At 46.0% G+C, this 15,929-nt stretch overlaps 1 protein-coding gene across 1 annotated transcript; it reads right to left on the reverse strand.

Moving 5' to 3' along the window:
• Positions 1–226: 226 nt before the first annotated feature.
• Positions 227–8,483, reverse strand: MLANA (melan-A; the record flags this gene model as incomplete). The annotated part of the gene is made up of 4 exons (XM_080912230.1): positions 227–345; positions 1,539–1,652; positions 4,488–4,584; positions 8,413–8,483. 4 exons carry the CDS (start codon positions 8,481–8,483, stop codon positions 277–279), a joined length of 351 nt encoding a protein of 116 aa, XP_080768356.1. The 3' UTR covers positions 227–276.
• Between the last annotated feature and the right edge of the window lie 7,446 nt (positions 8,484–15,929).

A 15,929-nucleotide genomic window follows, 5' to 3' on the forward strand; every position in this document is an offset into this window, starting at 1 on the left:
GTCATCCGTGTGAGTTCACCCCTCAATACTAACGATGATGATTTAAGAGCATTACTACTGGGACAAGATAATATACGTTAAGACGTTTATTGAAACTTTTCCATATTTCTCACCATTGCTCACCACCCCTCTGCTTGCCCTGTCAAGAATTTAACACTGCCCTGTAGGTAGCTGTATTTTCTGCAGCATTCTAGAGCAAAACACCGGTGTCTACTCAGCCTTAAAGCGAAAACGTGACGGAAACTGTTTCAGCATTCTTAGCAGTTTCCCAGGCTCTCAGGGTGAATATGGGGGTGGCGAGTGGTCCGAAGAGAGCTTCTCATAGGCAGGTGGGGCGTTGGGGACCTGTGAGGATGAGAAGGAGAGTAGGCTTGGCGTCGGTGTGCATGGTCTAGAATGGGGGCGGGGCGAGGCCGCTTGCATCTCATTTATACTTCCACTGTGGACTGAAGCTTCTAAATCTTCATGCAGATTTTTCACCCAATGGAGTAATCGTTAACTTTTACAAATATGTATGTTGAAATGTTGACAGGAAGAGAAAAAGGGAGACAAGAGTATCCCCCAAATTGATAAGTGTACTTATGCTCAGAGGTTCCTCAGAATCCTCAGGTCCTCGTGAAAGACTTGGGTTTGTTTGTTTAGTCACTTTGTGTATGGGGGCAGCACCTGTGGCACAGCACACACAATGGATGGCAGGACACTCTGGGGGAGTTGGTTCTCTCCTTTAACCAGGTGGGGCTCAGGGATCAACCTCAAATTGTCAGGTTTCGCAGCCCTGAGGCAACTCACCTACCCATGAATTCTTGAATCCTGAGTATCACTCAACAAACACTTCATCTTCACCACATAGGTCCCTGTTAGCTGTGTCTAAAAGCACATTTAGGGCTGGGGGGGAGGGGGCAACTCAATGATAGACATCATTTATAGACAGAGTCAGAGAGACACGTCAGTCTACCAACTGAGTACAATGTGCCCGTCATTCAGCTAAGGCTCACAACAGATCAAGGAGATGTTCTCAAGGGGAAAACGGAGGCACAAAAAAGGCACTTGCCCTGGCTGAGCATAGGAAGTCATGGAGCTAAGACGCTCAGCTATCTGACTCCAGAATCAACACTACAAATTACTACATATGGTTGTGGCTCAGGTCTATAGGAGAAATTTTTCCCATGTCTCTTACATGTAGGTCCCTTATTGGCTGTAAAATCTAAGTAAAAGAAGACACAGCTTTAAAAAAAAAATAAAACTATTTCCCATGTTTGCTTGTTTGTTTATAAAATATACAAAACAAAAATTACCATTTTGAACTTGATGGGGGAGGGGCAGATGTGTGACTTGAATGCAGGGCCTTTCAAGCTTGCAAAGCAAGTGTTCTATCATTGAGTTAAGAATCCCGTCCTAATTATGTGCATTATCCGTCAGTAACAGTTTAGTGACTGACATTATGTAAACTCAAGATTCAGCTTTAATAGAAATCACTTTGTTTACTTGGGCTGAAAGCAGCTGACATGGAAATTCCCAGATGCATGATCACCACGTACCACAGGCTGATGGTTCTTTTCTTGAGAAGACAGTCGGCCATCCTTGTGATCAAGACTCTCACATAAGCATCTTTCCCTCGAGATATTTTGAGTACTAGCATGACGCTTTTTGTCCTGAAATATAAAGTCATAAGAATGAATAAAATAATAATAATAATAATAAATAACTGAATCCATTAAAGAAAAAGGAAACAATGCTTTAAAGGTTGGAGAGATGGCTCTGCAGCTAGGAGCATTATTAAAAGAGGTCCTAAATTCAATTCCCAGAACCTACATGTGCTGGCTCACAACTGCTTGTAACTCCAACCCCAGGGAGACCCTCTTCTGGCCTCTGTGGACACAGGCACTCTTGTGCACACACTGACAGACACACATACATACATACATACATGCATACATATAATTTAAGATAAAAAAATAAAAGATGAAAAAATGCTAGGTAAAAACTAATAATTTTTTTGCCATGTCTAGATGTGTTATATAAAACATCAGCAGAGCACCGGGCAGGACCATGCCAAAGCGTTCCTCCTGAGAAGTCAAGCCATGAGACAGACCTAATATAAAGGTTTATTGGTGAGAAGGGGAAGGGGGAGAGAAAGAGAAGGAAAGAGAGAGAGGGAGAGAGGGAGAGGCCAGTTAGGGACACCATGTGGGGAAGGGAGAGGTGAGAAGAGGAGAGAGAAAGAGAATAGGGAGAGAGAGAGAGAGAGAGAGAGAGAGAGAGAGAGAGAGAGAGAGAGAGAGAAGTAACAAGCAATTCTTATATATTAGCCTGGTACCTGGCTGTTGCTAGGTAACTGTTGAGCAGAGCCTGAAGGAAATGCTAACATTAGGTTTAGAACAAAGTCAGTGAGGTTTTGAAAAATTAATATCTGAGGTCACAAAGCAAGTCAGCAGTGGACAATGAAGCTAAATCCTGGTGCCCTACAACCTAGTGACTTCTATTTTATTTTTGTATATTTTAATTTCCCTGGTCATCCTGGAACTTGCTCTATAGAACTCGCTGGCCTCCCACTCACAGGGATCCACCTGCCTCTGCTTAACCGGTGTCAGGATTAAATATGCTTGCCACCACTACCAGGCCCAAGTGACTTTTATATGCCTGTTTTTCTAAAGGGGGAAGATGAATGAGAAGACCAACTAATAAATAACTAAGTGCAAGGAGTGTCATTATTCCATACCAGAAGGACACAGACCGAACTGAATAGCAGAAACTAAAGTCCTCCCCCTTACTCATCACACACAGAAGTAGGTATCCTATGGACAGGAATTCTAGGCTTAAAGCAATTCCTGACTTTCCCAAGGGTTACTTGGAGTCTTGCTCACACTTCAGTATGAACTCACTAGAGGACTCTGCTTGGTGATGTGTGGGTTCCAATGTGCCTTGCCTCTTTGGATTACATTCTGGACCCTCAACTAAAAATGGGCAATTAGAGAAAGTGAGACACAGACACAGCCTTTCTCCTGGGCAAAGCTTTTGAACTGGGATGGTGGGCACTTAATAAATGTGAGTATGATCCGGGCTTGGGAGGCAGCCTAGGCTCAGAGCTGAACCATGAACAGTACTGGGGGCTTGGAGGTGGTTGTTAGAGTCCCCTCCTTCCTCCAGAGAGGACAGAGCGAAGATCTTCTGCAGTCTTGGGAAGTGTGGGTCAGAATCTGAAAGGGTTCCTGAAAGTTTCCGTCCACGCTGCCATATTTTTCCCACCTGAGCTCAGTGCTTTGTTTTTTAGCTGTTTCTATGACAACACATTTTGTTGACTTTATAATAATCTAATTTTGAATTGATGTGGTTGAAAGCCTGTTTGGGGATTGGGAAGGGTGCTCTATCCTTATTTTTGAGGGATTATTTATTTATTATGTATAAGTACACTGTAGCTGTCTTCAGACACATCAGAAGAGGGCACTGGATCCCATAACAGATGACTGTGAACTGCCATGTGGTTGCTGGGATTTGAACTCAGGACTTCTGGAAGAGCAGTAAGTGCTCTTTACCACTGAGCCATCACTCCAGCCCCCATTCTTATTTTTTTTAACAGGTTCCTCGTAATGTGTGGTAGCCTGAACTATACCCTCCTATCTAAGTGCTAGAATTACACATAGGTGCCACCAGCCCTAGCTAGTGGCTTGATTGATTGATGATTGATTGATTGATGATGATGATTGATTGATTGATTGATTGGTTAGTTGGTTGATTAATTGGTTGATTGAATGTCTCTAATGTCTGGCGTCTTGCCAGAACGTATGTCTGTGCAACATGGGCATTCCTGGTGACTCTGGAAACCAGAAGAAGTTGACAGATTCTCTTGGACTGCAGTTCCCGAAGGTTGTGAGCCACCGTGTGGGTGCTGGGAACTGAATCTGGGTCCTGTGGAAGAACAGCTAGTACACTTAACTGCTGAACCACCCTTCCCGTTCAGTGGCGTTCACCTTTAAAGATTTGTTTTTACTGTGTTAACACTTGGTTTCCCTTTGAGATCACATTTAAAATTTCCTACCTTGCTATGCCTTGCTGGCCTCAAAGCACGCAGACTTTGTTTTGGAACCTATACAAATGTTCAGGTTCTTAAGGCTCTCTTCCTAATCTTAGTGCTATGACAAGTTAACATGTGATGCTTACAGGACCAGTAGATAGCCAGATGGATGGGGAAAGATAATTCAGTGGTGCACCTTATGCTGTGGCCAGGGAGGGGATGGTTTTCTCACGCTGCTGTGACTATCAGTAAGATGATGGATATCATGGGCTACTTAGCATGACAGAGACAGAAGAATTCAGCAGGGACCCAACCCAGCAGGAAAGCACTGATAGGCTGAGTTTGATCCCAAACGACCACAAGGCGAAAGGCAAGAACCAACTCTAAAGCGTCCTTTACTCTCCACATCCATACCGGGGCGTGTGCACACACATGCACATACATTCACGGGCATCTCCAGGAGAACGTTACCCACCGTCAAGGTTCTGTATCCACTTCGTCTTCTACAATACCAGCAGCCAATCAGCAGAGCAATCCCCAGCACCACAATCAGGATGCCAATTCCTGCAGCCCTGGACCAGGAGACAGACATGTCCAACACAGCTCAAAAGCATCATTCCAGACTTTGATGAGGCAGCAACCAACCTTCTTCCTTTCTGTGGTCCAGGAAAGCATCTTCTAGTCTCCAATTGGTCTAGTCTCCACACAGGGCACCTGACCAGACCTACAGCTCCAGTATCCGAGGACAGGGCCTAGCTTAGGAGCCTTTAAGTGTGGTGTGCCCAAGTCCCAAGCACAAGGGCTGCCCTGGCATCTGACCCTCATGTGGACAGTTTATTTTCTGAAGTAGTCATCTTCTCAACATGGCTTATTTAAAGCATTTTTCCCAACTTGGAAAAGACAAAAAGTAGAAATGGACACTATGAGCCAGTGGTTGTGCTAACCACTTGTGATATTTTCATAACTCTGCAGTGTAGATACCACTTCACAGAGGAGGAAATAAATCCAGAGGGCTTGCCACCCAGAGCTATCCCAAGTCTGAGTCAGGGTTTGAGCCTGAAACTGTCCCATTCCTCAAACTCTGCTCTGCCCTGACCCCCTGTGGCGTCGGCAGAGAAGTCTAAGTTAGATGGGGTGCAGAGTAACACCTCCACTATGTTTCTGGCCCTGAGCATTAGCCTCTTATGTCCTGTGCCTGGAGACCCATGGGAAGCATTACAGTTGTCGAAAAAGCCCCGGGAACAGAGCTTCGCGTGTGAGTCCCTGCTCAACACTGAGGACACTGTGACCGTGAACTTGCGGGATGGCGTGTACTGGGTTGAGTGACTGCAGAGGTGGAGGGGAGGGAGTTCTGCCAGTAACACCTACCGTCATCTCAAAGCTGTCAAGCGTTCAAGTGTGTCCCATCCAACTCTTATGGGATGGAGAAACCTGGAGGATGACCATTACAGAGGGAAGCTCTGCCCTGACCGTGTAGGACAGTCCCTTACAGTAGCCTCGACTGCCCAGGAACCTTTCTAGAGCTACAAACTGAATGGTTCAAGATCCCAGATCCCAGGCACTGGCACCTCCTCTGAACACCGTTTTGTGCCCGGTCCTGTGCAGCGGTCCTCTGAGCCAGGGGCAGTTCCTTACGTAGCTGCTGTGCTGTCGGGCTCACAAGATGCTCAAGGCTGCACAGCCCGCATGGAAAGGAACCCGCGGAGTAAACGGTCCTGGGCAGCCATCATGGTAGCTCTTGGATTCGGGTCAGACCGACGTCCTCTGAGCAGTGCTTCCCTGGAAGAACCGTCTCCTAAGGTCAAACTGTCACCAAGAGTGCCCAATGGCTCTCATGACTGAAGGCAGCTGACACAAGTCCCAGCACGCTCGTGCTCCAAGTTCACCCTGTTCTCTCCCTTTGAGCATCTTGACACAGACAGCTCTGTTCCGGTTCTTTACACACAGTCATGTTGTACTTAGAACACACACGCACAAGTGGTTGAAAGCATAAAACATCAAAGAACGCCAGCCATGCCAGAGGAAGCTGCTGCCTAGCCTAGCAGGCTCCTCAGTCACACAGGCACCTGGGGGAGTCACATGCTGTGCAATTAAAGGACAGACCCTGGGCCCCTCCTGCAGCCAGCTGAGTTAAGGCAAGATCCCGGGATGACTCATTCCCACACAGGTCTGTAAAAGCCCCTGTCTACTGAGGCTTCAGAGGGAGCTAGCAGCCAACAGGTAGGCAGCCCTTTTTGACTGGCTAAGTGAATTCACTTTATACTACTCTTCCTCGTGTGACCGGCGGATTTCAGAGGAGAAATACCGTCCGAGAATCTCGGAGATGGATTGTTTCAATACAGATGCCTCTGCTCCCGGCTACTTCCGACCCTCCTGTTTAAACAGGGCAGCCAGATGACCTTTCAGGATGAATTCTCATACAGATGGCCTTGCATAGTGCTTTCCTTGTATTCTTCACTGGCCTCTTTTGTTACCTGCTGAAAAGCTTGTACCACGCTTCAAGTACGGGACGGTTGCTTCCTTCACGGACTGAGATAAAAAGTGTCACTGCACTGTGCTGGGGTCTCTGGTGATGCTGATGGAAACGGTGGCATCCATGTCTGCAGATTGAGCAGGAGGTTTCTTTTCCTCCCACTGGAACCCAGGACCTCTCTGTCCTCTCAGGGAAGATACCATAGTACTGGCTGCCCCTGAATAAGCACTTTGGTTAAGGTGTAAAGAAGAAAGCACAAGCCTTCAGTGAAGGGGTTAGATGAGGAGGAGGAGGTGGAGGAGTGTGTGTGTGTGTGTGTGTGTGTGTGTGTGTGTGTGTGCGTGCGTGTGTGCGTGTGTTAACAAGATGTATATGATAGTACTGAATCACAGGTACCCTTCATAAGCTGTTGTCCCCAACTCCAAACCCATCTTCCTATGCCCTGCTTTGGGCTGCAAACCCAATGTCTTCTTCGCCAGTGTGCCCCTACAGAGTGTCTAGATCTCTGAACAGTCTGCTTCCCACTCTGTTCAGCATCGCCTCACCTCACAGCAGCTCCTCACACGGTTAGTCCGCTCAGTTGCCTGCTGTGGAAACCACTACGGGGCTTCCCCAGCTGAGAGCCGCGGCTCTGCACTGCAGAGACTCGGCTTCCAGCCCACCGAGCTGACAGCGCCTGCCTCCAGCTTCTAGCTGGCAGTCAGAGACACTGGCCTCCCCTCCCTGCGGGTGGGATTGTGCAAATACCTGCCTTCTTTAACCCACCCGCTTAGTACACCGCAGGCAGAGAGGTCTGCATTAAATCCCAACATCACCACGTTCTGCTACACACCTCCTGTTTGGGAAACGCTCCCAGCTGGACTGCACTGAGGATACCCTGTTTGCTGGCTGACTCTAAGGTTTTCCAACAACTCTTTCTACAAGGGGAGCAGATCTGCAGGGGTTCTGAGCTGACAGCTCAGAGACTCTAAAACAGAGATTCACAACCTCCCCACCCCGAGAAATCGACTGACCTTTTCACAGAGGTTGCATATCAGATATCCTGCATTTGAGATATTTACATTACAATTCATAAATGTACAGTTATAGCATAGCAATGGAAATAGTTTTATGGTTGTGGGGGGGGGGCTCGCCACAGCATGAGAAACTAATAGAGTCTCAGCATTAGGAAGGCTGAGAACCAATGCTCTAAATGAAAGCCTGTCTGCAATCCCTGCTCGGGTTCGTCTCCGACCACACCCTTCCCAGTTCTAGCACCCGCAGAGTGTGTGTGTCCTGTGTTCCCCGAAGGGCACTTACGTGTGCTAGAATGACTCCCTGCCTAACTCTGCCCCTGGACTCTAGACCTTTGCAGAGATACAGAATATCTCCTAATCATGTGCTTAGTTCTTAGAAGTAATAATCCAATAAATACTTATTACTAATTAACCCAGAAGCTCAAGCACCTTTCTGCAGGATGGAACTTTCATGCAAACATCATGGCCACCAACTTCAGCCTGGAGTCTGCATGCAGACTGAGACCCACTGGTGTGGCCCTCACCCACACTGGCTCTTTAGCAACTTAGCTCTGTCTACACGGCACCTGCAGGAGTCTTGAGAAGAGTTGAGAAAAGGCTTGAGGAAGGAGGTGTCCAGTTCTGGACAGATGTTTCCCAACTTGGGAGCAAACAACCAAGACCCGAGAACTCGGTCAAAAATAGCAATATCTAACTTTCCTCCCTTGTATCTCCCTGACTGTTTGGCCCCAGAGAACTGTGACCAAGACCATTGTGGGACCTCCAGGTCTCCCCTTGGTGGCAGTGGTTTTATTCTTTGAGGAGATTAAATGTTAGAGAAAGTTACAGATAGGCACGTGTGGGTAGAAGTCAGTCGGCCATGTCTGTAAATGGCAAACCGTAAGCCCCAGAAGCTTTGCTTTGTCACTTACTCCTCAGCGGTGACGTAAGAGTGGCTGTGCCCCTTCCTGGGGTAACCGAAGTGAACTTCTTCTCGGGGCATTGTGTGGACTCAGAGCACAGAACACCTAAAGGGAGGACACATGGGGATCGCTTAGTGTATCCAAAACATCCTCACGCATCGTATCTCACGGCAACACAGAGACTGTTCCCAGGCCTCTGACTGTTCATCAGCTAGCCAGCCCTCTGATCCTCCCTGTGAGGATTCACATATCCTCCCATTGATTCCAAGAGCTTTAGAAACAGCTCAGGCTCTGACACCTTCTACTTATTGGAAAACTAAGTTCTAAGAAAAGACTACAAAAGAAACAACGCTTTCGGGGGAGGGGAGGTGTCTTCCCTGGCCTTCAGTTTGATTCTATAATAAACTCGAGAGGATTTTAGTCATTCCGTCTTGACCTTTGCTGGCCTAGAGCATCAGTGAGTAAAACAAGAGGTGGGGCTGGAGGAGTGATTCGGTGGGGAAAGATGTTTGCTACATGAGTCCTGCAACCGGACTTGTCTGAGTGTGAGCCCCAGAAACACTGGTACAGGGGGAACATTCCATGGCATTGTCTGTTGAGTCCCACATGTGCACTAGACATACACACACACATACACACACACATACACATACACACACACACATACATACATACACACACATACACAGATACACACACATACACATACACATATACACACATACACACACGTACACATACATACACACACATACATACATATACATACGCACACACATACAACACACACTGTGTAATAATAATTAAACAAATAATAAAAGTAGCTGAGCGGAGGTGGCACACACCTTTAATCCCAGCACTTGGGAGGCAGAGCCAGAGGCAGGTGGATCTCTGTGAGTTTGAGGGAGCCCAGCCTGGTCTACAGAGTTAGTTCCAGGACAGTCAAGGCTACACAGAGAAACCTTATTTCAAAGACAAAAACAAACAAACAAACAACAACACACACAAACAAAAGATGCCCCATTTTACTCCAAAATTACCACTGTCATCAATTTCTGGCCAAGCAGAAGTTTACAGTGTTCAGTGAGACGTTTCCCCGGGTCACCCCAGCCCAAGCCTGGCCAGGGTGTATGTAATAATGACAGAGCACATCTTCCAAACCCACTTTTGAACAAGGGACCCTGCTCTTGTTGGCCAGGTACACATCGCCCAAGACTGACTGAGGAAGCCAGGGCCTCCTTCCATCTGGTAGCTCCTTTCCCTCCAATTCGGTTCCTACTTCTGTCTACCCAGGCCTCACAGCCAGGAATTTGAAAACTTTTATTTTTAGACAGAGTTTCCCTGCACTGCTCTGGCCGTCTTAGAACACAGTAAGTAGACTAGGCTGGTCTTGAATTTGTCTGTGTGCCTCTGCTTTCCGAGTACTGGAATTATTTAAAGATGTGAGCCACTACACACAAACCAAAAACACTTCCCAAAAACCCAAAGTGCATAAATGCATAATAACAAGAATCTCACAGGTTACAGTGACCATAATTACCGTGAGCTCAGGAAAAAACAGTAACAGAAGCTTCAGCCCTTGTCATTGGGGTTGGGCTTTTGCCTTTTTTGTTTTTGGTTTTTTTTGTTTGTTTGTTTGTTTTATTAGTAGTAGTGTTATTATAAATTTTAAGGGTCTACCCCCTGTGGAATTTTATCAATTAGCTCCAATTTGAAAAACGGGAATAATGGGAGGGCAAAATCAGGATTTCCTTGAGCCCAGAATGTGACTCCTTTCCACAGGGGGCATCTCACATGTAATTCGCTTTTCCCAGGTATAAAAAGAAAACTGTAGTTGAACTTCAGGCTCACTCCAGGTGGGTAGTGTAAGGTAAACCCTGTGTTGACAGACAAGAGACTCAATTAACTCTGCATTAATTGTTTCTGTGCGTATCTACCTCAAGCTCAGAACCTCGGCAAACAGTTACAGGGTAAGTGTACCTCACCCCAGTGAAGCCAACAGAAGTCCCTTTGGTTGACAAGACTAAATGTAGTGTAAAGGGGTTCCTGTCACCACCACCCCACATGTCAATATCCTTGATAACCTTGGAGGAATGAGAAAGAATCTAAGAGACCTCAAACTCCAAAGAGACCATTACAAACATGGAAACTCTGAGCTTCAAGAAGGCCCTGCAGGGAGACAGAGGCATCCACCAAGCCCTGTTCTGGAAGTGTAACTGGACAGTGTACAGTTAACAAGAAGCCAGTGCTCTTACCTTTTCTGAGGAGCGGTCCTCCCTGCTGACTGACAGGCTCTGTGTATGTGAAGACTGAGTCTCTGGCTGTTAATCTTAAAAAAAAAAAAAAAGAAAAGAAAATTATTCCGTTCTGGATCTTGAGTCTCATGATAGTCATGAGTTTTGGATTCCTAATGGGTTGTCTGTGATTGCTTATTTGGCATGAAAGAAACCAACTTCATTCTACCCTTTAGGGGAAAAAAAGAAGAAAGCTCTTTATGGCCTGTGTTTCCCCAGTCCCAACACATTGCCCCAGGCAAACTATTTCTTTTTAAGTTGCCAGGTTAATTACAGGGTACCCCCCTAGATTCCCATTTCAGATAAACAATCGCTTTTATTGTGGGTCTAATGCAATACTCCTACTCTAAAAAGTCCTCCGCTCTGGAATGGCCAGCTCTAAGTGCAACTTGAGTGTCACATGTCACATGCCACACCTCCTCATGCCAGGCTCTGGGCTCTTTCAGGAAGAGGAGGTTGTAGTAGTCAGAGGGGTGGCTGACTTGCAGGAGACTCAGCAGGGCAGTTGGGACAGTGTGCACAGACCTACTTAAGATCAAAGGGGACAGAGCCCCTCCCTAGCTGCAGAGCTGTCTTTGATAGATGCTGAGAAAGTTTTCTTTAGTGATGTGACCACATTCCAGGGCAGGTCCTACTCCTGAGAGTAGTTTGGCAACGCAAACTGTACTTCAGAAGTGAAGAAGAGGAGAGGGGAGGACAATGAGGAAGAGGAGGAATGTGAGGAGGAAGAAGACAAAGAGGAGGAGAAGAAGAACTAAAAGTTGGGTGGGTAGGGAGGGAGGGAGTTCCTAAAAAAAAAAAAAACTACATTGTATGGAAATTCTCAAACATTTAATTAAAATTTTATTTTAGAAAGTCTCAAACCTTTTAAAAGAATGTCTCATATTTTAAAAAGTGACACTAAAAAAAGCATTTTGTGAGCAGAGCACGGTGGCTCTCCTGCCTGCATTACTAGCACTTGGGAAGCAGAGGCAAGATCTCAAGTTCGAGGCCAGCCAGCTTCTGCTTCCAAATATGTGTATAGTCTATCTGCAGTCCAAGTTTGGCTGGCTGCTGCACTTCCATGGCAAAGATCCAGAGCTTGTGGACTGAGATCTAGAAAGCAAGTCCCATAGCCCATGTTCTCACTGGCCCTGGGGACAACTGTCCACTGGGGACTGAGTTCCCATGTACATGCAAGAGGCAGGTGACATTTTCCTTTCCAAGGTGGGCCTACTTGGACTCTCACTAAACCAGGGATAATTCTACTCAACATAAAAAGCAGATGTGTGCGACAGGACAGAAGTCACCTCTGCTAACTGGCTGTCCCTAGCTATCTCAGGCAGACAAACCTTCCCGGGTTAAGGAGTACAGGAGTCTTCATCAGCTAGGACTCGGGTGAGCCGACCACAGAGATCCCTTCCCCCTTACGTCTGAGAGCCTATGACTCTCTCCATGCTGAGCCATGAACAAGAGCTTGTGGTGAGATAGTAAATAACCTACTGGGAACTTAGTGACTGTTACTAAAATTAGCAAGGGACACACAAAACAGAGAAAGAAGAGAACTCTTTTTTTTTTTTTTTTTTTTTTTTTTTTTTTTTTTTTTTTTTGCAAAGTCTTCGCTATCACTGCTATTAAGGGTTGGGGCAGAAACATGCCCATGTGGTGTTGAGGAAAGCCCACACTGACCTCACCAAGAGGGCTGGAGAACTCACGGAGGAGGAGGTGGAGCGTGTGTTCAGCACCATACAGAACCCACGACTGTACAAGATCCCAGACTGGTTCTTGAACAGACAGAAGGATGGGAAGGATGGAAATACAGCCAGGTTCTGGCCAACGGTCTAGGCAGCAGGCTGCGTGAAGACCTGTAGCGCCTGAAGAAAATTTGAGCCCACGGGGGCCTGCGCCACTTCTGGGGCCTTCGTGTCCGCGGTCAGCACATCAAGACCACTGGCCGCAGGGGCCATAGCATGAGTGTATCCAAGAAGAAATGAGTCTCTGGGCCTTTGCTGTTAATATAGCTATGGGGGGGGGGGGGAGTTGGGAGAGGGAAGTGGAGGGATCTAGGAAAAGTAGGGGTATAGAAAGTAAATGTGATAGAAATACATTATATTCATGATACAAATCTTCAAAAAAAATTCAGACAATGTTATATTAAAAATGAAAACTAATAAAAAGCTAATTAATTTTTAAAATCTTATGAATGTCTTAGTTAGGGTTTCTATTGCTGCAATGAAACACCCGGATCGAAAAGCAAGTTGATTTACACTTCCACATTGCTGTTCATCATCAAAGGAATTCAGGACAGGAACCATGGAAGAATGTTCCACGTGGCTTGCTCAGCCGGCTTTCTTATAGAGCCCAGGATCACTAGCCCAGGAATGGCACCGCCCGCAACGGGCCGCCCTCCCACATCAATCACTAATGAAGAAAACGCTCCACAACGGAATCTTGCAGAGGCATTGCTCAATCAGTTTCCTCCTTTCAGAAAACTCTGGACTGTGTGTCAGGTTGCCATAAGACCAGGCAGGACAGTGAGTATGGGTGTGTTGTGTAGGTGAAGGTGGGTGAGCCTGTTACCCGAGGGTTTTTGCATCCCACGGAGCTGGAGTTACAAATGTTTGTGGACCATCACGTGACTGCTGGGAATTGAAGCCAAGGCCTCTGATGGGAGCACCTAGTGCTCTTACCGGCTCTGCTGTCTCTCCAGCCCCCCTACCCCTTTTACTTTTCATGGTCACACAGAGCCGAAGGTGGCCTTGAATTCACCAAGTACTGAGAATACTCCAATCCTCCCGTCTCTATGCCGAGGGCAACTACAATCACATCACGCGCCGACAATTCTGGTCAGGGGACGTTATGTAAAGGTTGGGAAAGATGCAAGCCTCCGGTATCTTCGTGTTTGGAGGCAGCAACTTCCATCTAAACCTCAGGGGTCTATCTGGTTATTCCCAGAAAACCCAACTAGTGATAATTGCTAATCTACAAAAAAAGAAAAGAAAGCAAGCTGCAGTTCTGAATTAAGAAGCCCAGGGGAACTCTGGGGTACTCTACAAAGAAACCCAGGAGCCCGGATGATTTGGGAGAGACCACAGAAGGAGGAGGTATTGTCTTGGATTATAGGGCAAAGTGAGGCTGTTGAGGTTTGGTCTGTGTGTGTATTGTAATGCTGAAGTCTGTACAGATGTGACTTTAGGCCTACGAGTGACTTCTCAGATTTACCAGCTTCTGTTGTGCAAACCTTGTTTTTTGATTTAAAACTATTGGCTAGAGCTGGGCCAGAGAGATGGCTCAGTGGTTAAGAGCACTGACTGCTCTTCCAGAGGTCCTGAGTTCGAATCCCAGCAACCACATGGTGGCTCACAACCATCATGTAATGAGATCCGATGCCCTCTTCTGGTGTGTCTGAAGACAGCTACGGTGTGCTTATATATAATAAATAAATAAATCTTTAAACAAAATTGTCTGCAGCCAATTACTGAAGGAATTGGAGGTAAGTGGGTTTGGAGTGACCTCGTTCCTGGAGGAGGAGAGACGGGAGGAGGGGGGAGAAGAGAGGGGAGCTGGACGATGAGTACATGTTCAGGAGAAACAGCAAGTGTCTGGGGAGGAGGCCAGGCCAGCAGTTAGAGCCTTAGATTAAGGGTGATTGTCAAAGCAAAACAAAATACCATAGTCTGAGTCTCGTTTATTTGTAAGCTAGTCCGGGATAAACTGGTTGTACTTCATGAGGCCCCGAGGTTTCACTCAAGGAAATCCTCCAGTGGCATGAGCTCATTCAGAGGGTATGAGTTTGTCCTGGCATTTGTTCAGAGTGGGAACATCTAAGAAGCCATCAACTCCTCCCACAGAGGCGCTCTGTGAACAGAGGCAGGATGCTGATGGCGCCTGGGCCGGCCAGTCCACAGTGTGGTGAAACCCAAGGGAGTGGCCTTCGCTGGGTCTTCTTTTTTTTTTTTTTTTTTTTTTAACGACTTTATTTTGCAAAACAAAGATAAATGTACAGATTTTAAACATTTTTTGCTTAAAATTATACATTTTTGTCAGTACTGTTTTTTCAGACATTAAAATAAATTTTACATAAAACCATGTGAATATGTTTTTTAGTCAGTACTTGATTTTTTTCAAGGGCTTGACAGTATGCATTGAAAACCTACTAGTTGCAATAAGCGTAAAGTACATGCAAAACAAAACGCAAGATGGAAATAGTCAAAGTCTTCTTGTTTTGTGAATATATGTATATTTTTTGTTTTCTTTATTTCTTGGACTTCATACAGTCTGTGAGTTGTTTCTGGGGGAGTGCAAGCCTCTGGGGTTAGCATCCCACTATCAGTGACTGCATATTATGTCTGTTCTTTTGTGACTGGGTTATCTCACTCAGGATGATCTTCTCTAGATGCAGCCATTTTCTTAAGAATTTGGTTAAGCCATTGTTTCTGGTGGCTGAGTAGTATTCCATTGTGTATATGTACCACAATTTTTGTATCCATTCGTCTTCTGAAGGACATCTGGGTTCCTTCCAGCTTCTGGCTATTATAAATAGAGCCGCTATGAACATTGTGGTGCATATATCTTTGTTGTGTATTAAAGTGTCTCTGGGGTATATGCCCAGAAGTGGAATAGCTGGGTCTTCAGGTAGTACTATATCCAATTTTCTGATGTATCGCCAGACAGATTTCCAGAGTGGTTGTATTAGCTTGCAACCCCACCAACAGTGGAGAAGTGTTCCTCTTTCTCCGCAGCCTCGCCAGCATCTGCTGTCATCTGAGTTTTGGATCTTGGCCAATCTGACTGGTGTGAGGTGGAATCTTAGGGTTGTTTTGATTTGCATTTCCCTGATGGCTAAGGATGTCGAGCACTTCCTCAGATGTTTCTCGGCCATTCGGTGTTCCTCAACTGAAAATGATTTGTTTAGCTCTGTACCCCATTTTTTAATAGGGTTATTTGATTCACTGGTGTCTAGCTTTTTGAGTTCCTTGTACACCTTGGATATTAGGCCTCTATCTGATGTGGTGTTGGTAAAGATCTTTTCCCATTCTGTTGGTTGCCGTTTTGTTTTCTTGACGATGTCCTTAGCCTTACAGAAACTTTGCAATCTCATTAAGTCCCATTTGTTAATCTTTGACCTTAGAGCTTGAGCCATTGGTGTTTTGTTCAGGAAATTTTCTCCTGTGCCTATGTGTTCTAAGGTTTTCCCTACTTTCTCATCTAATAGTTTCAGTGTATCTGGTTTAATGTGGAGATCTTTAATCC

This window comes from Micromys minutus, assembly GCF_963924665.1.
Source record: "Micromys minutus genome assembly, chromosome: 2".
Taxonomy (NCBI): Eukaryota; Metazoa; Chordata; class Mammalia; order Rodentia; family Muridae; genus Micromys; species Micromys minutus.